This window comes from Nomascus leucogenys, chromosome 13 (assembly GCF_006542625.1).
Source record: "Nomascus leucogenys isolate Asia chromosome 13, Asia_NLE_v1, whole genome shotgun sequence".
NCBI lineage: Eukaryota > Metazoa > Chordata > Mammalia > Primates > Hylobatidae > Nomascus > Nomascus leucogenys.
Genome location: NC_044393.1, coordinates 89,123,727 through 89,151,418, shown reverse-complemented (window position 1 = coordinate 89,151,418; position 27,692 = coordinate 89,123,727). Strand labels below are relative to the sequence as shown.

The 27,692-nt window shown below is 37.1% G+C and overlaps 1 protein-coding gene across 1 annotated transcript in view; it reads left to right on the top strand.

The window, feature by feature from the left end:
* The window catches only part of KDM7A (lysine demethylase 7A), a 101,874-nt gene that overhangs the window by 47,753 nt on the left and 26,429 nt on the right, over window positions 1–27,692 (top strand). Inside the window, exons 3-10 of the mRNA XM_030826091.1 lie at window positions 3,924–4,041; window positions 7,919–8,079; window positions 10,035–10,176; window positions 10,796–10,982; window positions 12,666–12,828; window positions 16,825–16,912; window positions 18,127–18,233; window positions 25,444–25,535. Of these exons, the coding sequence (XP_030681951.1) occupies window positions 3,924–4,041; window positions 7,919–8,079; window positions 10,035–10,176; window positions 10,796–10,982; window positions 12,666–12,828; window positions 16,825–16,912; window positions 18,127–18,233; window positions 25,444–25,535 (1,058 nt within the window). The remainder of the gene's footprint in view (window positions 1–3,923; window positions 4,042–7,918; window positions 8,080–10,034; window positions 10,177–10,795; window positions 10,983–12,665; window positions 12,829–16,824; window positions 16,913–18,126; window positions 18,234–25,443; window positions 25,536–27,692) is intronic.

Genomic DNA, 27,692 nt, shown 5'->3' with positions numbered 1-27,692 from the left:
TGTTTTTAATGATCTTTCTCTGGCTAGCAGTGAGTATGTGATATATAACTTGAAATAATTGTTGACTGGGAGTAACTCTTGTAGAAAGTAAATAAATAATATGATGTTATCTCAAGGGAGACTTAACTAAAATTTATAGCAGTTTTAGTTTAGAATTTGAGTATATAGTCCCAAAATGAAATAATTTGAGTTTAACTTCTGTGAAATACTAAGTAAGTTACCATGAGGCAGAATAATGTGATACACTCCATTTTTTTCTATATGATTTAATTTTTTAAAAAACATGTTATACTCACTAAATTGGTTACACAATCCATAATGGATCACGACTTCACTTTGAGTAATTATGCTTCGGAGAGAAGCTTGCCTATGCTTCTCATCCCTGAAGAACGTAAGACCAGGCATTGGCTATCTTCTGGTCAGACGTCCAACTGAGGAGTACTTACAGGGAAAACGCCCAAGATCCAGTCATCTGTTCTATCTTGATTTAAGACTCACCTTCCCTACTCCTCACCTTCTATCCCCAACTTGGTTAATCCCTTTTGATCCCTTTCCCTCTGCTATTGAGCTTCTCTCTCTTTTTTTAAATTTATTTTTTATTTTTTGAGACGGAGTCTTGTGCTGTCGCCCAGGCTGGAGTGCAGTGGCACAGTCTTGGCTCACTGCAACCTCCGCCTCACAGGTTCAAGCAATTCTCCTGCCTCAGCCTCCTGAGTAGCTGGGATTACAGGTGTGTGCCACCACACCTGGCTAATTTTTGTATTTTTATTAAAGATGGAGTTTCACCATGTTGGCCAGGCTGGTCTCGCCTCGGCCTCTCAAAGTGCTGAGATTACAGGCGTGAGCCACTGCACCTGGCCTCTTAAGCCTGTCTTACTTGCTACCTGGGTTTCCTGTTGGTTTCAGAGATTCCCCAGGAGTCCTTATTGTTGATACCATTTAGCCAGTATAATAACTACTTAATATGGTGAATTTAGACTTTACCCTCTTAATGGGAATTAAGAACTCTATTTGAGGGCAGGTATCAAAAAACAGCCCACAAATAACTTAAATATGTATTCTCTGTCTTCTTTAGGCACATGCAATCCAAACACAAAATTTTCTCCTTTCCCTTTAACCATTATAAAATATTCCTTCACTGACCTCCTTCCTTTAAGAAATTCAGTCAGCTGTTGCACAGTGGCTGATTTTATGGTTAGCATATTGGCCCAACAGGACAATTGTATCCTTCTGTTAACCTCCTCCAAGTCAGCACATTTAAAAGGAAATGATAGTGATTGCCAGCTTATTACATTGTAGGCACTATAGTAGGTAAGTAAGTACTTGACCTATGTTATCTTCTTTGATATTTATAACAACGCCATGTGAGAAATGAGAAAAATGATCTAGCTAGCCCTTTTATGTAGCTATCTGGCAGAGCTGGAGTTTGAGCCCCTAGCAGTCTAATGCCAAAGCTGATGCACTTCACTGATTAATCTCTTCTGCAAAAATGAAAATTAACTACTGGGGTTGCTGAGGTAGGAGGGTTGCTTGAGCCCAGGAGCTCGAGGCTGCAGCGAACTGTGATTGCACCACTGTACTCCAGCCTGGGTGACAGAGGGATACCCTGTCTTAAAAAAGAAATAAAACTTAAAAATGCAATATCATACTTTATCTATCAAATGGGCTGCCTTTTTTTTTTTTCCTTCTAAGTACTGATGCCCATTGTTAACCCAGGGGTATGAAATACGCTTCTTATATAATACTAATAAGGAAAGTAAGTTACTAGTACCACTTTTTTGGAGGCAGTTTTGTAATATGTAGCAATTATCTTAAAAATGTTGATCTTCTAGCGTTTCTTAGAATTTATTCTGAGGAATTAGTCAGGGAAACATTAATATATACAAACATGAATCTCAACTTTGAAGAAAGATTCAGAATGAACTAAGTGCTTAAGAATCAAAAAATGATTATTATATGGTACATCTACATCTTAAAATTGTAGTCTGTTTTAAATATTTAATAAGGAGAAAATGCTCATTATATAATAAGAAAGATAAGCAGGATAAACATTGTGATCCCAGTTGAAGATAAAATGGAGTTATGGGCTGGGCGCGGTGGCTCACACCTGTAATCCCAGCACTTTGGGAGGCCAAGGTGGGCGGATCACGAGGTCAGGAGATCGAGACCATCCTGGCCAACATGGTGAAACCCCATCTCTACTAAAATACAAAAAATTAGCCAAAGGTGGTGGCACATGCCTGTAGTCCCAGCTACTCAGGAGGCTGAGGCAGGGGAATTGCTTGAACCTGGGAGGCAGAGGTTGCAATGAGCCAAGATGATGCCACTGCACTCCAGCCTGGCAACAGGGCAAGACTCTGTCTCAAAAAAAAAAAAAAATTGGAGTTATGTATCTATATATAGTAGAAAAAATCTGGAATGAAATACACTCAAATTTAGGAGTGATTTTAAATGAGAAAAATAACATGCAAAGGATGTTTTAATGGAATTTCCTAGGAAGTTTGCTTTGTGATTCTAAATTTTTGTGAGTTTTTTTTTTTTTTATGGGACTTACCCTCTTCCATATTGAAGATTTGGCTGCCATAAGTTACTTGGGAATCTTGTTTTAGACTGTTAGATAGTTGAATAAGCCTGATTTCCACCTCTGTTAATTATTGTGACTTCTTATCCACATGAGGACCCAATGTTGTTGTATTACTGTGATCTTTGTAAGGTGGGAAAGGTTTAAAATAACTTGGACTCATAAAGTTGTTTTCCCCAAAACATATTGTGAAAATGTTCAAACATATAGGAAAAATTGGAAGAATTTTACAGCAGGCACCTATAAGCCTTATCATCTAGATTCTACTATTAACATTTTCATTACATGCTCTAACACATGTCTATCCATGTAACTATTCTACTGTCTACCCATCTTACTTTTTTGGATGCATTTCTAAATAAATTGCAGACATCAGTACATTTTCCAGAATCATAGAGGTTTTAGGCTTAAGAGTAATTTTCAAGCTTAAAAAAAAAAAAAACAGATTTAAAACTGAAATTGTGCATTGATAAAACACACAAGACCTGTAGGTAGTGCCACTCTGCTGGAAAGAGGAATGAGGTCCAGAGATAATCCCTTGGCTTTTTCTCCATCTCCCCTTTGTGAAGGGTTCTTCCACACAGTTTGAAAATTAGCAGTTTAATCCACCCCTTCATTCCTACATTGAGGAATCTGGATCCATAGGTGTTAAGTGATCTGCCCAGGATTGCAGAGAAAGCTGTTGGCTGAACTAGGAATCAAATCCAAATCTTCTGATTTCGATTGCTATGACTACCCAAGGTCATAGCCTTCCAGAGCTGTAGAATTACAGGGTCTTAGCATTGGAATGAATGATGAAGTTATTTGTCATCCTACCCGTCTTTCTTTAATTATGACTCAGTCACCTGCTCTTCTTTATGTCAGTGTAACTGTGCTTATTTAGGGAGTAAGTCTTCACATGAAAGAGGAAGGAATGATGCTATTAGAATAGATTTCTAATGTGAGATAAAAGGCCCTGTCCTGAGAAGACGATTTGGATTATCTTGATAATCATTAGGACATAATGTTCTGATGAAAATCATAATTGTATATAATTTGGAAATTGTATAGTATCTGTAAGTGTGGACATTATAAAAAGCTCTATTTGCTGATTTGAATTCCTTGCTTTAATTTTATATGTTTTGAAATAAAAAGAGTAGGTTTTAAAAATCCGCAGTTAATTGTCTGTAATGGCAGCATTACATTAAAGCAAAATTCTCAGGCCTGGAAATGCATTAAAAACTTGAGTGTTTTTAATGTACTTACAATTGTTATTTCTGATTATGTCAGTTATAATGATTAGAAAGCACATAGTATCACCAGTTACCAAAATCATTTTTTTTTTAATCTTTTAAAAATCCAGTGAAAAAGAGGAGGAACTGGCACAGGCATGACTACACAGAAATTGATGATGGTTCCAAACCAGTGCAAGCTGGAACTAGAACTTTCATTAAGGAATTACGCTCTCGAGTCTTCCCAAGGTATGGAAACTTACTCTGATAAAAGAAAATGTAAGAATGTAAGAATGTCGTCTCATAGAGTGACATTATATAAAGGCAATGTTTTCAAACTTAGGCTGCAACCCATTATTGTCCTCAGCCAGCTTTTCACCTTTTTTCTTCCTTAATGAAATAGAAAAGTATCAGTACATTCCAAGTAATAGCAGTAAGTAAGCATATTTTCATGGAACTTTTGTTACATGTATATGCACACTGGGTCACCCTGTAAAAACATTTAAGTGTGGGCCACAGTCCAAAAAGTTTGAAATACACTAATCTGAGGGAGTTGTTCCCAGTACTTGGTTCCTTTTGATATGCAGCTGCTACCTGTTTTTTTCTTTTGCCTCACCTTCTCTTGTTTTCCCAACTCTGCTTTTTCTCCATTGCTTTTATGTGCATCTCTGCCCTAGGTCCACCAGAAGCACACACAACCACTGCAGGGGTGGGCTTTTTGATTTTTAAAAAAATAATGGAATATATTTGAGTTGTCTGGCTCAAAGAGAGTGGAAAGCATTATAAAGCATTTAATCATGCTAATTTAGATCATTTCCTACTCACTGCCTGACATCTATTTAAAGTGATAATGCTTAATAGGCTTTTACACAAGATCATAGTCAGGCTTGTTAAAGAGGGGAAGCACAATTTAAATTTAAATCACAGTATCACATGCAGCTTATTATGGAATTATTTCAGATCCTGAAATGATAAAACCCCTGCTATTTCTCCTCAGTCTTTAGAATTCCTCTCTAGCCCCCTGCCCCTTAATCCTTACACAGAAACATATAATGATAAGTATCTACTGTTGGCTCCCTCAGGTCTGTTGAGAGACAGAAAGAACACATATTTAAAATGTAGTGTTTCCACATGATTTTTGTGGTGTTAAATATGCTATTCTCAAATATTCTTTTTTATCAGTTTCCAAGTTGTAGGAGAAATGTTTGCGTGTTTTCTTTTTTATTGGCTCATGCTTGATGGGTTTGTCACCTAAGCCCAAAGTTTTCAGTCTGCTTCTGTTGGTGGGCCTAAGAGAGGTTTGTGAGCTCCCTAAAATGGTATGTATAATTTAGTGTCAGTTGGGAGTGTCCATTTCTCAGGGAGAGGAGCTATAGCTTTCTTTTTTTTTCTAAATAGGTTTCTGACACAAAAATGTAATGTTAAAAACACTGGCCTAATAATTTATGTGACTTTACTGCCAGTGACCACAGATGAGAATGGGTTATAGAGATGATCACAAATGTCCACAGTGTAATTACCATTAGTTCAGGGTCTTTGGGTTTTAATGCCATAAAGCTTTACATCATTTCAAACCATAGTAGAATAGCAGTAATTATTAAATTACACATACTTGATATGATTAACACAGAAGTGTATAAAATAAAGTGAATGAGTTATCTTTCCCCTCCCCTATTTTAAGACTTAGTGTAAGTTTTTTGAGACCCTTTTCTACATAAAAACATTAAAACATTTATATATATGGATGTATGGATATATATAATCTTAAAATGGGGTTATGTTATGCATGTGTTGTACAATTTGCCTTTTTTACTCTTATTATGTTTCATAGATATCCTTCCATATTTATGCATAGATTTGCCTCACTCCCTAAATGCTGTGAGGTATGCAGTAATCTATAGGTGCCATAATTTGCTTAAGCATCCCCATGTGTGTTTAGTTTGTCTCCAAATTTTCCTCTTGCAAAAAATGTACCTATATTTTAAACACTTGTCATTATATATGTTTGATCAGAAGGGGAAGTAAAACACCAAACATGTGAGATCAGGGAATACAAGTGATTTAAAATTCCCCCTTAGAGTGAAGTTGAAGGAATTACTTAATCCTCAGAGGTTGGGGGAAGGAGGGACAATTGTGGATGCTTATTGGGGAAACTAAGAGGTAATACAGAGCTCCAGTTCAGTAGGTGAGTCAAATGAAGAAGAACAAGATTACCTAGGAAAGGACTCTCAATTTTCTTAGGCCTTAGGCTTGCCCTTGCCTTACTGAGAGGATGGGAAGATCGGAGCCCAGTAATTCAGAAAACCAGCATCTCCTGTCTTCTTGCTACCTAGGCAGCAGATGACATCAGATAGTTAAGATCTGATTGTATAAGTGGAGACTATTGTGTTTTAACCTTTAAGGCAAGTGTTGCACTTAATTTTGAATGTATAGCAGCTGTAGAGCAATTGGGAGCTAAAAACTGGAATGCCCCATTGGAAGAGATGTGGTGGGCAAAGGGACAGACTACACTTATGTTAATGTAATGTCTGTAACGTGTTGATCATCAGAGAGGGCAACTGGAGATCCAGCCATTCTTGGCTTAAAGTTACTACCTAGTATTAAGACTTACTAGGCCCCGCGCAGTGGCTCACGCCTGTAATCCCAGCACTTTGGGAGGCCGAGGTGGGTGGATCATGAGGTTGGGAGATCAAGACCATCCTGGGTAATGTGGTGAAACCCTGTCTCTACTAAAAAAAAAACCAAAAAACAAAAAAAAATTAGCCAAGTGTGGTGGTGGGCGCCTGTAGTCCCAGCTACTTGGGAGGCTGAGGCAGGAGAATGGCCTGAACCCAGGAGGCGGAGCTTGCAGTGAGCCGAGATCGCGCCACTGCACTCCAGCCTGGGCGACAGAGCGAGACTCTGTCTCAAAAAAAAAAAAAAAAAAGACTTACTAAATACTGGTTGTAACGGGTCATTTAAATCAGTAGTTGTCAATGGGAGCATTTTGGACACTTGTCTCAGTGGGCGGGGACCAGGGATGCTAGTCATCTTTCAATATGCAGAACAAGAACTAATTGTTCTATGTTCCATTAGACTTTAGATAGTTGTGTAGAATTTTATAGTCAGATAAAATCTGACTCATTTTTCTTTTTTATTTTTTATTTATTTATTTTTGAGATGGAGTTTTGCTCTTGTCGCTCAGGCTGGAGTGCAGTGGCGCAATTTCGGCTCACTGCAACGTCCGTCTCCCAGGTTCAAGCGATTCTCCTGCCTCAGCCTCCCAAGTAGCTGGGATTACAGATGCCCACCACCACATCCAGCTAATTTTTGTATTTTTAGTAGAGACGAGGTTTCACCATGTTGGTCAGGCTGGTCTCAAACTCCTGACCTCAGGTGATCCACTCACCTCAGCCTCCCAAAGTGCTGGGAATTACAGACATGAGCCACCGTGCCTGGCCTGACTAGTTTTTATTCTAATGCACACTCTACCTTTTGCTCTCCCAAATTTCTACGCATCCTGTATCAAGTGGCTTCTGGTGTTACTATTTAAGTTAAATCTAACCATTCATTACAACTAGTTGTAAGCATCCTATTATTTTATGATGTCTTCTAGTGTAGTTTACATACTAAAATACAGGTCGAGTATCCCTTATCCAAAATGCTAAGGAACAGAAGTGTTTCAGAAACGATTTCAGATTTTTTTTTTTTTTTTTGGAATATTTGCATTACACTTAGCAGCTGAGCATCCCTAATCAGAAAATCTGAAATGCTTCAGTGAACTCTTCAATGCTCAAAACATTTTGGATTTTGGAGCATTTTAGAGTTTGTATTTTTGGATTAGGGATACTCATCTTGTACATATTTTACTATAAACTAGGTTGGTTTTTTCTTTTTGCATTTAGACCACTTTATATATATTTCTAATTGTATGTATTGAATTATGTATCTTACATTATCTATAAATTTTAGTTTAGGATAGCAAAAGATTTACAAAACATTTGTCATTAAAAGAAGAATGAGATATGATAGGTTAAGAACCACTGATATAGATAATCCAGTATATGAATTAACCCATCACTACAGCATTTTTTTTAACTGACCTTACCAATAAAAATGACATTTTTATTCTTATGTTTTTCCTTAGTGCCGATGAAATAATTATAAAGATGCATGGCAGCCAGCTGACACAAAGATATCTGGAGAAACATGGATTTGATGTCCCTATTATGGTCCCTAAATTAGATGATCTAGGACTCAGGCTCCCTCCACCTACATTTTCTGTGATGGATGTGGAACGTTATGTAGGTACGAACTTTATTTCTTTAAGTACCTAGGAAAACATGGTAAAAGTAAAAATGATAGTCCTGGTAATATTAATGGTTAAATGAAGAAATGTCAATTTAGTTTTCTGCTCAGAAAAGTGAGGCTCAGTATCATCTATATTGAAAACTAGTTTTTCTCAGCAGACCTACAACTGTCAGAAAAACAGAATGACAATTTTACTTGTTCTTATTTACTCAGCTTCATCCTGCTGCTTTCTTTTGTGCCATTACGTTTTCTGATACTTGCTTAGGGAAAATCATTACTGAGGGATAGATATAGATACCAGGAAGAAGATATTGGAAAGTTGGATTGGTTGTAGGCATCTGTAGGATACAGGTGCAAAATTCCCAGATCCCAGTACACCAGCTGCACAGTTAGTCCTCTGGAGTCTGCTTTGTGACCTGCTGCTGCTTAGAGGAAAGGTGGTAAAAAGAGCAGATCATTTTCAAACCTGTTTTTATAATAATGACTTGGTGAATATTACCATTTAATGATGTCTGGACTTAATTTGTGATTTTGAAAATTCCTCAAAGAAACAGAAAGACATGAGAAATAAGGGGGGAACCCCTATACCCCTTGCCATGTTGTTGACATTTTCAGTCATTTCATTCATTCTCATGATATTTACAGATAAAGCTGACTATATGTAGATGTCATTTCTTGTCAGCAGTAGATAGAGAATATTTGAGATTAGATTCCAAATCTATTTTGACTCAAAGTTGTATGTTTACTACATTATCTACTCAAATGTTTACTACATTATCTCCTCAGCATGGAATATCTGAGAACTTGTCCCTTTATCGAGCCATTGGTTGACAATTCTCGTTGATTATTGTTTCACTGAGGAAATGTAACTAAATATCGTAACTTCACATTCAGCTAAATTTGAATATTTGACAAGTGAGAGGATGGGGCTATTTGACAAATGAGAGGATGGATTAACCTGAACCTATTTGCATAGATAGCATCTGCAAAACAGATAGCTAGTGTAATACATGTGCCGGAAAAAAATGCTCAAACTGCTTGATAGCTAACTTTTTGGTACTGCAGAGCACTTCAGTTAAATACTATGAGCAGAACTGTGTTGCCTCCTGAAGATAAAGAAGTCTATAAGGCAAGACTTTCTTAACCTATATGAAGTTGCATTAAAGTAAGAAAATGGCATTTATTTGTTTTCTATTTCGGATTGGTTAAGTATTGCCATATTTTGAATTCTACCTTATCCCATAGTCCATTGTCAAACTAATTATGCTTCCTAGTGTAGCAGTGCAGTGGTCTGTAAACATCACCTCATGGGTTTATACGAAAACTGTAAATTAATCACAATTTGGAACTCAGGCCTTCGGACACTGGTACTAATGTGAACTAATTTTTGCTTCCCAATCACTAATTTTTTCTTGAAGGAGAATATTAGAAGGCAATATCAGGAGGGCAGAAATTGTCCTGGTCAACTTGCATGCTAATTCCCCAATGAGTGATGTGTTTTTTTTTTTGAAATGATAGCCTTAGAATATTTTAGGTGTTACAAAAGTGAAAGGGAAAAGTCAATCTCCTCATTTTATGCCAGAGAAAACTGAAATCCAGACAATGTTGCACAATTTCTACATGCCAATATAATGTATTTTTTTGTCATTATGAGCTGTACATCAAGATATCATTGGTATACAGAAAGCTTTGTAAGCCATATACACTTTTATGTTCAGTGTAAATTGTGCAGCTCTGTCTTACTGCTTTCCTTTTCCTCTGAAAAATTGTCCCTTTTTTCCTGAAAGGTCCAGTTGAACTTGAGAAATTAAGAGTATAGGGAAAATCTTTGTCTAGACTACATAGTTTTATAGTTGGTTTAATTATCATACCAAGTTAAAATATTTTTTGATTAGAGCATCTGCTGATGTAACTCTTAAGTCCAATAATAAGACTGTAATTTTTCTCTGCAGGTGGTGACAAAGTGATAGATGTCATTGATGTGGCGAGGCAGGCAGACAGCAAAATGACACTTCACAATTATGTTAAATACTTCATGAATCCTAACAGACCCAAAGTGTTAAATGTGATCAGCCTTGAATTTTCAGATACAAAGTGAGTAGTTGGGTATTTTGGGTTAGCGTTCTGAGTGTTAGCTAAATGTAGTGTAATGATGTATTTATTTTAGGAAGAAACATAGTTGTGACTTCTCAAGTTGTCCAGTGGTAGCAATGTCATAAATTTTGCATTAGGACGCTCAAGAGATATTTAGAAATAAGATGTATTTTAAACTTTTGGCTGGGCACGGTGGCTTATGCCTTAATCCCAGCATTTTGGGAGGCCAAGGCGAGTGGATCGCTTGAGGCCAGGAGTTCAAAACCAGCCTGGCCAACATGGCGTAACCCCCTCTCTACTAAAAATAACAAAAGTCAGCTGGGCGTGGTGGCACATGCCTATAATCCCAGCTACTCAGAGAGGCTGAGGCACGAGAATCTCTTGAACCCGGCAGGACGGAGTTTGCAGTGAGCCAAGATTGCGCCACCGCACTCCAGCCTAGGCGACAGAGCAAGACTCTGTCTCAAAAACAAAAAAACATGTGTTTTAAACTTTTAAGTGTTGTTGTTAACCTTAAGTTCCATTTAATTATTTGGTTTGGGAATAGATGAGAAAAGCAATTTTTAAGAATTTTTAATTTGCATAATGTGGGTGTGTGTGTATGTTTGTTTTTTAAAAGGATGTCTGAATTGGTGGAGGTCCCTGATATAGCCAAAAAACTTTCCTGGGTGGAAAATTATTGGCCAGATGATTCAGTCTTTCCCAAGCCATTTGTTCAGAAATATTGCTTAATGGGAGTTCAAGACAGCTATACAGATTTCCACATTGACTTTGGTGGAACTTCAGTCTGGTACCATGTCCTCTGGGTAAGATTGGGGTATTTTTTGTTCTCTCACTGACAAAAACATACAGCCTTAGTTTTTCAGTGGCGTATTCATTTCTTGTAAATGTTACTTGTAAAGGGGGAAGTTTTTTTCTTTACTTTTTAACCAGGAACTGTCACTTTTGCCTAAACGTTACAATTTTTTTTTTTTTAATCTCAAATAATGGAAGAGCCATGACTTTTAAATTTATATTAAATTTACTTTCTGCCCTCATCTTTTAAGTTGGTTTCTTTTAGCCTTTTGTCTCTTCTTGGTTCTTTTTCCCCTAGTTAATTATCCTTTAATCCCTGAATTAAATATCTGTGAAGGAGCAAAATTACAGTAATAATTGCTTCTGGCCTTAATGTTGGGCTAGGATAGCTTGTTGGATAAGTCAGGAATGCCTATAAAAATACCAGTTCTTGGCTGGGTGTAGTGGCTTACACCTATAATCCCAGCACTTTGAGAGGAGGCCAAGCTGGGAAGATTATTTGAGCCCAGGAGTTCAAGACCAGCCTGAGCAACATAGTGAGACCCTGTCTCTAAAAATAAAAATAAAAACATTAGCCAGGCATGGTGGCTCATTCCTGTAGTCATAGCTACTCAAGAGGCTGAGGCAGGAAGATCACGAGCCCAGGAAGTTAAGGCTGCAGTGTGCTGTGATCACTCCACTGCACTCCAGGCTGGGCAACAGAGCAAGACCCTGTCTCTAAAAATAAAAATCAAAAAATTAGCCAGGTGTGGTGGCTCGTGCTTGTAGTCACAGCTACGCAAGAGGTTGAGGCAGAAGGATCACTTGAGCCCAGGAAGTTGAGGGTGCAGCATGCTGTGATTGCACCATTGCACTCCAGCCTGGGCAACAGAGCGAGACCATATCTCAAAACAAAACAAAACAAAAAAACAGTTATTTGCAATTTATATTCACCTTGCTTTATCTAGAGCTGCATTGTTCAAAACAGTTGCCACTAGCCAAGTGTGACTAAATTTAAATAATTAAAATGGAATGTAATTAAAAATTCAGTTCCTTGTTTATACCTAGGCACATTTCAAGTGCTCAGTAGCCACATGTGGCTAATGGCTACTGTATTGGTCAGCACAGATACAAAAAATTTCCATCAGCACAGAAAGTTGTATTGGAGAGTACTGATGTAGAAACTCAGTCTTCATCTATATCAAATGTTTGTGCCTCAGCAATGTTCTGGGCTATATTTGTTGCTGGGTCCTTGGGTTCCTGTTTCTTTTCTTCATGAAGTAGCAAAGAATTAGTTTATTAAAGGAAACTTATTTATAGGTTTTTAAAAATAATCATTATGCTGTGGATCTTAGTAGAAAGGGCAAAGCTTGCAGAGATGACTGTGGGCCTGTCAACACATATTTACTTCTCTATTTGACAATGAGAGGAGGTCAGTGGGATGTTTGTGCTTCTCTGCCCTCCTGTCTTGCAGCTATTTCTTCAACACTACTTTATTGACTCCTTGTCAGTTGAGGAGGGGGAGCTTTAAACATGAAAACATTTACTAAGGGCAATAGCTACTGATCAGGTGTGTGAAATACGGCTTTTGAACCTAAAAGAATCTGATAATTATCCAATTTAATTTGTATCATTGTATTGAGAAATTGCATCAATGTAGGCTATCCTAAGTATGGCTTTTGCTTTTTCAAAAATAGTATGATACTTCCTTTTAGGGTGAGAAGATTTTTTATTTAATAAAGCCAACAGATGAAAATTTGGCACGTTATGAATCTTGGAGTTCATCTGTGACCCAGAGTGAGGTGTTCTTTGGAGATAAGGTGGATAAATGCTACAAATGTGTGGTAAAGCAGGGACATACCTTATTTGTTCCTACAGGTAAGGTTTTCATCCCATCCCCTACTCAACATGATTGATAGTCACATGGACTTGGCTTTTAACTAGAACCTCTGGCTTTAACATGTTTGGAAAGTAGTTTTTATGACATTTGTTAAGAAATAATTCTGATCTTGGACTTTTACGTTTTGTTCCTTAGAGGGTTTCTCTTCTAGTTAGGACTTCTTTTGGCATTGTATTTATATCATTTGCCTTCATTTTTATTTTTATTGAGAAAAAATTCATATACCACAATATTCACCCTTTTAAAGTGTACAACTCAGCAGTTTTTAGTAGATTAATAAAGTTGGGCAAATATCACCGCTATCTAATTCCAGAACATTTTCATCGTCTCAAAAAGAAACCTCATACTCTAGCAGTCACTTCCCATTCCCGCCTCCACTGAGCCCCTGGCAACCACGAATGTACTTTCTGTCTCTGTGGATTTGCCTCTTTGGATACTTCATATTGATGGAATCATACAATATGTGGGCTTTTGCATCTAGCTTCTTTCACTTAGCATATTATTTTCTTTTCTTTTTTTTTTTTTTTTTTTTTTTTTTGAGACAGAGTCTCGCTCTGTCACCCAGGCTGGAATGCAGTGGCGTCATCTCGGCTCACTGCAAGCTCCCCATACCGGGTTCATGCCATTCTGCTGCCTCAGCCTTCCAAGTAGCTGGGACTACAGGCGCCCGCCACCATGCCCAGCTAATTTTTTGTATTTTTAGTAGAGACGGGGTTTCACGTATTAGCCAGGATGGTCTCAATCTCCTGACCTCGTGATCCGCCCACCAAAGTACTGGGATTACAGGCGTGAGCCTCTACGCCCGGCCAGCATACTATTTTCTAGGCTTATCCATGTTGTAGCATGTATCATTACTTCATCTTTTCATGGCCCAGTAATGTTCCATTGTGGGATATACAGGTTGAGCATCCCTAATGCAAAAGTCCAAAATCTGAAATGCTCCAAAATTGAAAGCTTTTGAGCATCTGCGTGACCCTCAAGAGGAAATGCTTATTGAGGCATTTTGGATTTTGGATTTTCAGATTAGGGATGCTCAGCTGGTAAGTATATAATGCAAATATTCCAAGATCCAAAAAAATGTGAAATCTGAGTACTTCTGGTTCCAAGCATTTTGGATAAGGGGTACTCAGCTTTACCGTATTTTGTTTATCCATTCACCAGTTGGTGGGCATTGGGTTGTTTCCACATTTTGACTATTTGGTGCTGCTTTGAACATTTGTATACAGTTTTTTATGTGGAGGTATGTTTTCATTGCTCTTGGGTAAATATAGCTTGTAGTAGAATTGCTGCATTACATGGTTTAACTACGTTTAACTTCTTGAGGAATTGCTGACCCGTTCTCCAAATGGCTGCACCATTTTACGTTACCACCAGCAGTGTATTTGGGTTCCAGTTTCTCCACACCCTCACCATTCTAGTGGGTGTGATGTGTCATGATTTGGATTTGCATTTCCTTAATGAGTAATGATGCTGAGCATTTTTCTTGTTGGGCATTTGCATATTTTCTTTGAGAAATGTCTATTCAAATCCTTTGCTCATTTTAAAATTGTGTTGTCCTTTTTAATTGTTGAGTTTGTAAGCATTCTTTATTCTCTGTACTAGATCCATATCAGTATGTATGATTTGCAAATAATTTGCTCCCATTTTGTGGGTTATCTGCTTACTTTCTTGATAATGTCCTTTGATGCACAAAAGTTTTTAATTTTGATAGTCTTAACTATGGTCAGCTCTCCGTTGCTGTTAAAGACCAAGCCTGTAAGAATCTGGGCTGCTGTCCCAGGACAGTTAGGACAGCAAAGGGTATGTCTTGAGAGACCCTCAAAGAAAGGATTGAGTATCAGTCTTAGCTGTAGCCTCAAGTATAGGTATCAGGCCTCTCATTTTGAGATGTAAATGAATGTAGAGTATAGACTGTCCAGACCAGTGGTTTTGAGAACTGTGTGCTGGTTTTGGTGACCCTAATGACTGTATAGTTCACTGGGATCTGTCCCTGCAGGTCCTGCTGAAAGCCTTGCCTCTGGTGTATGTAATAACAAATGTATGTTGAATAAATGAAGACATGCCTTAGAACTACCAGAATATTTGCCTAGATAAGTAACAGTATTTTCATTGTGAATGGGCTCATTCACATTGTGAATGCCCCTCCCTTAAATCTTCCTACTTTGTATTTTGTTGTACCGTCTTCAAAATCATAAATTGACATAGAATAATTTTTTAAATTGATTTAATGTCCTAACTAGAATATAAAGAAGAAATAAAAAGGTAATTTATAATGGAATGCTATTTCAGTATGTGCCTGTCTAGGCACAGCAGCATTAGAGAACAGAATGAAATGGTAATTGCATAAGGAAGGAAATCAATCTAGGTATGTGTCAGTGGCAACACAAATTCTGTCAGTAGCACTGGTGTAGGTACTGATACTTCCTCGAATATCAGAATCACCTGGAGGGCTGGTTACAACACAGATTGCTGAACCTCATGGCCAAGGTTCGGATTCTGTGGATCTAGAGTGGGCCTGAGAATGTGCATTTCTAACAAGTTCTTGGCTGATTCAGGTGCTGCTGGTAGGGGGACCATATTTGGAGAACCACTGCTGTAGGCAATGTGACTTTTTTCCCAAGGTAGTTAGCAACTGATAAGCTTCCAAGCTACAGTACAGTTTTTGTATTTCAAAACCATGAAAATATACTGTGTGTGGGTGTCTGTATATACAGATATATGTAATAATATATAATAATAGAGTTCTAATTTCTAGGCTCAGATAGTTAATAGGACAGGCTTTGTACCTATATGAATACACAGGAAAATTTGACAGTCCCGAGTGATGCAGGACAATTTCATTTTGTGTGGAACTGTCTCACATGTTGCACTCCTGGCTCCCACTCACAAAATGCCAGTAGTGCTCCCAGATCATTGTGACAATCAGAAAAGCCCCTAAACGTTCTAAAACATCTTGAACAGGCAGTACTGCCACTATTGAGAACCACTGATGTGTAGGATTTGGAGTTGGCACAGACTTCTAATTTGTGGTTTCAAGGTCAAGCTCAAGGCTTTGTGCCTTTGAGCACAGAAATGGGCACACTTGAAAGTGAGTCCTTTGAGGGTTTTTTGTTTTGTGTTACAGTTCAGTGAGGGGTCAAAAGATGAAAAATATAAAGAAAACGGGATTTGTGTATTTTAAAAGCTAATTTGCATACAAATATGTGTGTGTATTTCTGGTGAAGTCTTTAAGTCTGCAAACATTTTTTTCAAAAGTTAGATGTTGTGTCCTAGAAATGGTTCTCACTTTGTAAGCATTTGTATGGGAATACAAAATACAATTTTTTGTCAACACCTATATTTGTAGGACCATAACCCTTCATAATTAAATGTGGGTGATCTACCTTTTCCTTCTACAGAGTCAGGTCTCAGTTTGACTCCTCTGATCCTCCTCTGCTTAGTCCTTTCAGGGCACACACCAGGGCGATGAAGTGTCCCATCAATCCCAGTGTGTTCTCTAATGGAAAATGTACTTTTCTAATTCAAACCAGATTTGGCTGGTCTCAGAGTAAAATCTTTAACATAAAGTTGGGTTGTGTTTTTAAACTAAAAAAAAACAGGCTGGGCACAGTGGCTCACGGCTTAATTTCAGCACTTTGGGAGGCCAATGTGAGAGGATGACTTGAGGCCAGGAGTTTGAGACCAGCCTGGGCAACAAAGTGAGACCCCATCTCTATTTTTAAAAAGAAAAAAACAAATACAGTAACAACTACAAAAACCGTCACCTTATTTCTCAAACTCAGCATAGAGCCTACCATATAATAGGCATTTAATAAATAATTAAATCTATAGATTGTAATAAACATTAACTTCTCTAGCACTGAAATATGAAGTAAACTGATATTGATATTTTGAGTTACTTCACAGGTAGATATCCTGTTTGTTTAGTTTACATATTGAAAAATGACTGCTTTATATATTTTTAACCATTTTAGGGTGGATCCATGCTGTGCTCACTTCTCAGGACTGTATGGCTTTTGGGGGGAACTTCCTGCACAACCTTAACATTGGCATGCAGCTCAGGTTTGTGTCATCAGTATTTAAATGACCTTTTGTCCTTTTTAAAAATAGGATACTCTTTTTAACTTAAAAAAAATCAATAGCTTATTTTATTTGAGATTCCATGGAAATAGTCCCTGAGATATTATTAGGGATAGGAGCTTTTAACAAAAGTAGTATTTTAAAATTTTGCCAGGAGGATAATTTGCATTTCAAATCTAAAACAACAACAACAAAAGTGAACTTATTCAGATAATATTCCAAATTTCAAAATCTTGTGAAAATGTATGTGTTCTCCTTTGGCTATTTTTGCAATGAAGGAGATGAACAAAATCTAGTCAGACTCAGATGTGACATATGGTGCTAGAAAAAAGCAACCCTAAGTCAGGACTGCTATCAAAACACCTGCTTTAATTTTGCTGCAGGTAAAGGATTAACAGCTGTTTCTCCTCCGTATGAGAATTTGACCTTTGCATAACTCTCTTCTCCTGGTAGTCTAATGAGTGTTGACTTTTACTAGGTAATACTGCTTATGGTAAAAATGATTCCTGATTGATAAGCTGCATCAGGACTGGGAGAACTAGAAATACCTAGTTAGGAAGCCATGTCTCTGGACTTGCCTGAATGTGGTAACTGTTGTAACTTGGCACACTCATAGAGATCCCTAGAAGCTATGCATCTGTGTGTGGCGTTATTACAGGAGATAGTGGCTCTTACAGGGCATAAGGCTTTTAGCCTTAAACAGCTCCCACACCTACCAAGTGTGGATCTTGTCTTTTTGTACCTGAGCTGTCCCTGAGGGAGGGATGGCTCCTGTTTAATTCTTGCCAAGTGTGGTCCTGAGCTGGAATTCCTAGTTGAGCCTAAATAAAACTTTTTTGGGTGGGTTTTGCACTGTTGTCTCTGACACATGGAGGTGTTTTCTGAAACACACAGTTTTATTTATTGTAGTAGAACCCTCATAAAAATATCTTTTGTTAAAACTAGGATACAAACCCCAAGGTGTGATCCTGATGTGAAGTCCAATACAATTCTTAAGTATACCATCAAATTCCTTAAAGTCAGAACCTGGATAAGATCACAATTCAGTCTTGTCCAAATGTAATGTTGCTAAGAAGTGTAAAATACTTCACTGGTCTTATATATCATGACCTGGTTATTTTATTTTCCAGTTGGTTACTTTCATCTAACTTTGAAATGCTAATATTAATATTAAAAATTTCTTCAAATTCATTTAGGTGTTATGAGATGGAGAAAAGGCTGAAAACACCAGATCTTTTCAAATTCCCTTTCTTTGAAGCCATATGTTGGTTTGTAGCCAAAAACTTGCTGGAAACCCTGAAAGGTAATTAATAATTTGCATATTTGTATATGATATGATGCATGTTGTTTGTAAATTCACTCATAGCCACCTGACAGAAAGAGTCCCTTTTCTAGTAGAGTATGGATGTCACTCCTATTTTGTTTTTTAAATAAGTGGTTTTCCCCCATCCAGGAACCTTTTTAGCAAGTTAGAGTCTCTAGTCCATAACCTGACAATCCATGTTCTTAAAAATTTGTTATGAAAGACCTGTATCAGAACAATGTAGGTAATATTAGAAATGTTCATTCCATCTAGTACTCTAGAAGCCTGCACACGTCATCAAGCACGTAACAGTGCCTGATTCTCAAAAATGCAGTTTGTGTCAAGAGACTGTTACCTAATACACGTTCCCAAAATTTGCTTTTAAAAAAGCAAACTAGGCTGGGCACAGTGGTTCATGCCAGTAAGCCCAGCACTTTGGGAGGCCGAGGCTGGCAGATCACCTGAGGTCAGGAGTTCAAGACCAACCTAGCCAACATGGTGAAACCCTGTCTCTACTGAAAAAAAAAAAACAAAAATTAGCCGGGCATGGTGGTGCATGCCTATAATCCCAGCTACTCGGGAGGCTGAGGCAGGGAGAATCACTTGAACTCGGGAGGCAGAGGTTGCATTGAGCCAAAATCATGCAATGGCGACAGAGCAAAACTCCATCTCCAAAAAAAAAAAAAAAAAAAAAAAAGTCAGGTTATGATTCTGTAGTTGAAGAAAAAAACCTTTTTTGAACTTGTCTTTATAGTTGAACCCAAAAGCTACTTTATAAAAGGTGGAATTTCAGACTTTGATGTTTTAATATTTTGGTTTAATTATCTTTGAGCACTCAAGTTGGAGACCGATGTCACTTGCTTCTGTTTTCTGCTTTTCATCCTCTTGTGCTAGTGAGGATAGTTTGTCTGCTTTTTGTGTTGTCTAACTTTTCTAGTCAGTTTGTAAATAGTGCTACTATTATAGTTGACAACTCTCAGAATAGACATAAACAGATTAAGCAGTAAAGTTTATTGTGAACATTTGCTTCTTTTTCCATTTTAAACAAGAAGAAAAGGTAAAATGAAGAGAAATAACCAAAAATTTACTTCCCAAGATAGGATGTACAGAACTAAAATGATAAAACTCATATAACAGTGGTACCCTAAACCCCCCACCTCACAGCATAGTGCAGAGATGTCCTGGCAGTGCTTCCGGTGTGTGGGATGGCGGTAGAATCCCATGCATGAGAAGGGGACAGGTCCTTTCTTCACAAGACCAGTCTTTGCTCTAGAAATGAATCCTTATCGTGAATCCCTGACACGTTCAGTGTTTTCAGTTATTTTTCTTGGCTGTAGGAATGTCACAGTAGACTGTAGAGTGTCATACATAGTTTTCAGTAAAATACTGGACAATAGAGTTTATAGTCTCCCATGTAAGTGCAAGCCTAGACAGACAGAAACACTTTTATATACTTATAAAAACAAATTTCCTTGTTTTGTGGAAATAAATCCCAACTGTTGAACCTTCTGGTTAAGAGATTGACAACTCTATACTTGGTTCAGGATACTTTCTCCCCTCTTTTCTCTCTTCCTATCCCAAGACTCCAAGTTCCTGTCTTATGGTTAGCTAGGAGAAACTATCCACGAACACACACACACACACAGACACACACACACACACACACACACACACACACGCCTGTAACCTTGGGGTGATGCACAGTGGTTTTTCTTTTCTACTAATGTCTAAGAGAAGCTCATTCTTTAACTTCTTAAAACAAATTAAGAACTTTATCTGAAAGACAAAATCTTGCCATTGCTCGTGAAGCCACAGGAACAATTTGCTTAGTCTTAGAACTATTTAGTCTTTGTGTTAGGCCATCAAAAGTTCAGAAACATGGAGGTCTGATTGAAAGTATGACTATGCATTAAAGACTTTGTTAAAAAGGATTATTAGAAAAGGGTATTTGTAGGTTGTTTTAAGATGTTTCATTTTATTAGCCAGATCAGTGTAGAATACCTGGCAATCATAGTGATTCAATCCAGTCTCATCAAGGCAAAAGCCAAATGATCATTATAGCAATTGCCATCATTTTAAGCGTTCATCCTGGAAACAGGAATAGTGGTCGTGTGACCCCAAATTATGTTGTTATTTTATCCGTAACCTTTTTACTTTACATTGTGGCCTATCGTTTGCCAGCTCTCAGACTGTTCTAAGGCTTATATGGTGGGTTAAATGAGGTTGAATCATCTGAAACTCTTTACTGTGTTTCATGTCAGTGATAGTAAAACAGTGAACCAGTTTGGATTTGTGTAAGGAAATTAGCCACTGTGCAGGAGCGAAGTCCTTTGTTTCAACTTCGCTGAATTTTGGACCACATCTAATATATTTTGTTTGTTTTAGATTATCACAATTTGATTAAAAAAACTCAAGACATTTTTGTTTATGTGTGTTTATATTTACTTTATCATGTTATTAAAATAGTTGATTATATAGATCGCACACACGCACTGCATACACACATACACATTCATACTGTGTAAAGAATAAGGCTGTTCTCGCTCAGGTAACCACCACCCAAATTAAGCAAAAACAGCCTTGCCAATACCTTAGAAATGCTCTGTTATCTTTCTCATTACACCTTTACGTTTCCCTTGTAGAGATAACCATTATCCTGACTTTTGTGATAATACTTTTCTTCAGTTTTATCACCTATGTTATAAACTAAAATAATTTAATTTTCTCCATTTGTAAACTTCCTACAAATAAATTCATACTGATATTCTCTTGTAACCTTTTACTCAGCATTGTTTGTGAGATTCATCCATGTTTTTGTGTGTGACTGTACTTCTTTTTCATTGCTAGAGTATTCTGTTGTATGGATATACTATGATATATGTATACACACACACACACTGATTCTGCAAGTTTGACATTTTGGAGTTATTTTTGGTTTTTGACAATTATGGAAAATGCTGCTAAGAAGTTCTTGTCTTTGTCACCTAGTACAACAATTACTCCAGAAAACAGGCCTAATTGCTAGGTCATAGGTAGAATTTAGTAGTTGCTGCCAAATTGCTTCCAATTCCCATTTCCATGGCAGGGCAAGAGAGTTCCCAAAGCTCTATGCTCTGGCCAACACTTGGTATTGTTAGGTTATAATTTTTGCAAATCTCATGGATATGAAGTAGTATTCTTTGTGCTCTTAATGTGCATTTCTCTGATTATTAATGGAATTGGGTATTTTTTCATATGCGTATAGGCCTTTTGGATTTTCTCTTTACTGAAGGACAAAATTTCTTAAATTTAAAATAGTATTTTTTTCAACTTTTATGGTTAGTGCTTTCTGTGCCTTGTTTAAGTATTTCTTTCTTATCCCAAGGTCTTGCAGAGATCCTTGTTTTCTAAAAGCTTTTACTGTTTTGTGTTTTGCATTTAGGCCTTTAACTCACTTGCAATTGATTTTTTTCTTTTTCTTTTTTTTTTGTGAGTGTTAGAAGGGAGTATTTTCACTTGCTTTCATATAAATATCCACTTGTCCTAGCACCATATTTTGAGTAATCTATTCTTTTTCTGTTCTTCATAAACACCGCTCCTCTCCTATATCATGTGTTGATATCTGTGTAGGTCCTGGGATATACACACACACGCTCACCCACCCTTCTGTTCCAGTGGGCTAGCAGTCTGTCTCTCCACCAAGCACACTATCTTACTAACCTTTGATAAGACTTGATATCTGGTAGGTTCTCCTTCTTCAAGTATGTCTTCGCTTTTCTTTCCCCTTTCATTTTTATATAAATTTTTGAGTTACCCTATTACAAGCTGACACCACCCTACCAAAAGCAACCAAACAAGTAAATAAAAACATGGAGATTTTTATTTTGAAGATGTTAATTCTAGAGATGAATTTGGGCAAAATTTGATGTCAATAAATATTGAATTTTCTAAAAATGACATGGAACATCTCTATTTATTTAGATCTTTAATGTCTTGGCATTTCTTAATTTTTTTTGGTAAAAATTTTGCATATATATCTCTTGCTAGATTTATTCCAAAGTATTTCTTTTTTTAGTGCTATTATAAAAACACATATCATTGTGTTAGTCTGTTCTTGCATTGCTATAAAGAAATACCTGAGACTAGGTAATTTATAAAGAAAAGGGGTTTGATTGGCTCAGAGTTCCTCAGGCTCTACAGGAAGCACGATGCTGGCATCTGCTTAGCTTCTGGGGAGGCCTCAGGAGACATAACCATGGTGGAAGGCAAAGGGGGAGCAGGAGCAAGATAGGGTGAAGGGGGAGGTGCTACACACTTTGAAACAACCAGATCTCACAAGAACTCACTTGTCATGAGAACAGCACCAAGAGGATGATGCAAAACCATTCATGAAGGATCCAGCCCCATGATCAAATCACCTCCCACCAGGCCCCTCTAACAGTTGGGGATTACAATTGAACATGAGATTTAGGTAGGGATGCAGATCTAAACCGTATCAGTCATTACTATGTATATACATATGGTTGAACTCACATGAAATTTCTGTTTTGTACTTCAAAAATAGTCAAATATTAGCAATTTCATATGGTTCAACTTACCATGTGATACTGGAATATAGAAGCAGTTAATTATTATACTGATTTTAGCAACCTTGTTAAAATCTATTATTTAATCATTTATCTGAGGCTTTTTTAAAATTCTCTAATACACAGTCATATACATCCTCATTGAATAATGACAGTCTTGTTCCTTTTTTTCTAATATTTATATCTTTTTTTTCATTGCTTTACCGGGTTGTCTAGGACCTCCAGGGAAATAGTGAATAGAAATGGCAAAGGTGGGCAGCTCTATCTTTGTTCCCAGTCTCAGAAGGAAAGCTTTCAGTCTTTTGCCATTATTACCTTTGTTGTAGGCTTTTTGTTGATAACCTTTATCAAGTGCTTGTCTATTCTAAGCTAGCTAAGAGGTTGTTTTTTCCTTTCTTTTTTTGGGGGGGCAGGGAGGAGTCTCGTTCTGTCACCCAGGCTGGAGTGCAGTGGCACTATCTTGGCTCACTGCAACCTCTGCCTCCCGGGTTCATGCGATTCTCCTGCCTCAGCCTCCTGAGTAGCTGGGATTACAGGCGCACACCACCACACACCCGGCTAATTGTTTGTGTATTTTTAGTAGAGACAGGGTTTCACTATGTTGGCCAGACTGTCTCGAACTCCTGATCTCGTGATCTGCCCGCCTCGGCCTCCAAAAGTGCTGGGATTACAGGCGTGAGCCACTGCGCCCGGCCTTTCCTTTCTTTTAAAAAATGATCAGTGGTAGTTTCATTTTTATCAAAAGCTTTGTCTGCATATATGAAAAGTTCCATGATCTTTCTTCTTTAACCTTTTAATTTAGTGGTTATATTAATTGATTTTCTAATATTAACCCAACCTATAATTTTTATATACCATTAGGTTAGTATATTGTTTATATTCTACCTATATGTTTATATTTGATATATTCTATATATATTTACATATTACATATGAGTGTGTGCATATGTGTGTATTTTTTTGATTTTGGCACATGAGTGAAATTGGCTTGTGCTTTGTTTTCTCATACTGTCCTTGTTAGATTTTGGTATGAAAGTTATGCTAGCCTCAGACAAAAAGTTGGGATTGTTCCTTCTGTTTCTGATCTCTGGAGAAGTTTGTGTACGATTGGAATGATTTTCTTGAATGACTAATAGAACTCACTGGTGATCTGGGTCTATAGTTTTTTTTTGTGGGAAGATTTTTGACTGCTGAGTCAGTATCTTTAGTGATTAAAGGACCATAAAGGTTTACTAACTAATTATTGAGTTCATTTGTATAAATTATTTTCTTAAGATGTGTCTAGAAATTACATCTAAAATTTGACATTTGTTGGCAGAAAGTTCATCATGTTACCCCTTACCTACTGAATATCTGTGGCATTTGTAATGACATTATTTCTATTCTCCATACTGGATATTTGTGCCTGTTTTCTCTTTATATTAATTTTGTGGGTTTTTTTTTAAGAACTTGTTTGAGGCTCTGTTTGCTGTTTTGTTAATTTTTGGCTTATGATTTTTATCAGTTTTTTTGGTATTAAAACTTTTTTGTACATCTTCAGCTCATTAATTTTCAGCCTTCTAACATAAATATTTAAAGCTATACATTTCCCTGTATGTATAGTATACAACACATTTTGATATGCTTTCATTATTTAACCAACATATTGTCTGATTTCCAGTGTTTTTCTTTGATCCAAATGTTAGTCTATTTTTTAATATTTGCATTTCTTAATTTCTAAACATAGAGGCTTTCTTTAGCTTACCTGCATTATGAACATATATATGGTTTAGATCTTGGACTTTGATGAGACTTGTTTATGGTCCTGGAATATGGATGAGTTTTGTAAGTGTTCTGTGTGTGTTTGAAAAGAATGTGTTTTCTGCAGTTGCTGGGTACGATATTCTATTTATGGCCATTGCATCAAACTTTATATTGTTCAAATTGAATATATGCCTAGGGATTTTTTTGTTTTTAGTTCACTTACTCTGTCTCTTACCAAGAGAAATATTTGAAAATCTTCCACTGTGATTGTGGAGTTGTTTATTTCTCCATGTAGTTCTGTCTAGTTAATTGTTTTCTATATTTTCAATACTATGTTATTGAGTACAAATTCTAAGTGGTTACATACGTCTTTCTGGTGAATTGAATCCTTGGTCATTATGAAATAACCCTTTATTTATGACAGTTACACCCCCTTTCTTTTGGAAGCTTAGTATCTTTTTCCCATCCTTTTATTTGAAACCTTTCTATATTTGTTAATATGGTATGTATGCATATTTAGCTTATTTTAAAATCTGGCCAGATATAGTGGCTCACGCCTATAATCCCAGCACTTTGGAAGGTCAGGCCTGGAGGACTGCTTGAAGCCAGGAGTTTGAGACCAGCCTGTGCAACATACTGAGACCCCATCTCTACACAAAAAAAATTAAATCCAATGAAATGGTCTTTCTTTTAACTGGAGTATTTAGTAAATTACATTTAATGTAATTCTGTTTCTTTCTTGTCTTTTTGAATTGATTGTTTCATATTTCACTTTTTATCTTTTTATCAATTTGGAAGTTATATAGTTTTATATTTGGTGGCTACTCAAAATCTGAAGTTAATCCCTTTAACTTTAGAACATTTTAACTTTTTTTTTTCTCACCCCATTTCCATTCCTACAGAACTGAGAGAAGATGGTTTCCAGCCTCAAACTTACCTAGTACAGGGAGTGAAAGCACTGCATACTGCTTTAAAATTATGGATGAAAAAAGAAGTAAGTTGTTTCAACAGTGAAATCACTGTGTTTTATGTCACAAGATTAGGAAAACAGAGTCCTTGTGCTATTTTGGCAGCACGTGTGAATGCCAGTAGTTGAGGGAATAGAAATCAGGCTTTATATACAACCTGCATTTTATTATTCAGTATATACAAATGTACTGGTTTCTTTTATGAGAATAAAGTATTTATGTCTTTAATCTTCAATCTGGAAAAGAAAGTAATTCAAGTTTATTTAGGAAATTGACTAAGAAGTGAGCATACAGATATAGAATAATAAATAACATTGAGCTCTTACAGTTGTGCTATAGTGTGCTGAGAGCACTGTGCTTAATCTTTATACACATAATCTCATTTAATCCTGCAAGCCAACTGTGTGAGGTCTAGGTGCTATTGGTACCACCATTCTACATATGGGAAAGCCAAGGTTCAAAGAGTTAAGTAACTTGCCCAAGAGAACTGGTGAAGTTAGGACTTAAAACTTAGATCTCTGGGACTGCAGAGCCTATGCTCTTTACCACTCTGTTAGATTTATGTAAAAGTGAAGGAAAGGGGAGACCAAATTTCAAGCATGAGCTTTCCATTTTCACGAAAATATGAGCTAGTTTGCATTTGAATCCCACCACCTCCAGATCTCCATTTGGAATTAGTGTTTCCTTCCCTTATGCATCCATGCTATATTTCTTGTGCCTGTGGGCTTAAAACAAATGTTTATAAAGTAATATGTTTGTGTTTCCTTCAACTGGGTCTGTGAGCTCTTGAACAGGGACTGTCTTTCTCATCTTTATTATAACTCCATGGAACTTTGCACATAATACTTTAATAGGTGATACATACATATGTGAGCTGATGAAAATACATGTCCATATTAATTTCTTTTCTTTTTTTTTTTTTTTTTTTTTTTTTAAGACAGAGTCTTGATCTGTTGCCCAGGCTGGAGTGCAGTGGCGCGATCTTGGCTCACTGCAACCTACGCCTCCTGGGTTCAAGCGATTCTCCTGCCTCAGCCTCCCGAGTAGTTGGGACTACAGGCATGCACCACCACGCCTAGTTAATTTTTGTATGTTTTAGTAGAAATGAGGTTTCGCCATGTTGGCCAGGCTGGTCTTGAGCTCCTGACCTCAGGCGATCCACCCGTCTTGGCCTCCCAAAGTCTTGGAATTACAGTCATAAGCCACTGTGCCTGGCTGTGTCCATATTAATTTCTTGAATGTCCCCTTGAAATAAAAATCTTGCTCGTAAGAAATACTGGGAGACAGTAATTAATAGGTTACTGCCTCAATGATTTTATACTCCCTTTTCACTGTATTATCATTGCTACATATCTACCAGAGCACAACAGTGTGGAAGCATTCAGGAAAATAAAAATCATGTCCTCCACTCTGAAAGACCTTATTTTCTAGGTGACAAGGAAAGCCATAAGCAAATTTAAAACTGTTTAACAAGATAAAAACAAAACAAAGCATATGTTGCCAAAACTGTATAATTTGTTTCCTACTGAAGGCTTTAGATGTGTGATTCTCAAATTTGTGACTTTATCAGAATTCCCTTTAGAGTTTTTTCTTTTCTTTTCTTTTCTTTTTTTGAGACAGAGTCTCACTCTGTTGTGCAGACTAGAGTGCAGTGGCACAATCTCGGCTGACTGCAACCTCCACTTCCTGGGTTCAAGTGATTCTCCTACCTCACCCTCCCGAGGAGCTGGGATTCCACGCCTGGCTTAGTTTTGTATTTTTAGTAGAGATGGGGTTTTGCCATGTTGGCCGGGCTGGTCTCGAACTTCTGACCTCAGGTGATCCGCCAGCCTTGGCCTCCCAAAGTGTTGGGATTACAGGCGTGAGTCACCGCGCCTGGCCTTCTCCTTTCTTGTTGATGGGATCTTTTTCCTATTTTGCTTTTGACTATTAAAAGAAAAAAAAAGTACAAAAATTTATTCAAATTAGACTTCCCAAGAGAAACTAGGATTACGTTAGTGTCTGTGTTCTCCTTAAAAATCCTTGTGCATTATGAATTAAATGTTAAGCTTAATTTGTCACTTTGCGAATTAGTAGTAGTAGAATTACAGTAGGATTTAAGGAGTAGAGTACAAGGTTACTACTCAATATAAAGCAAAATTCACTGTGAGACAAGTCTGTTTTTAACACAGTCTAAGAGGATT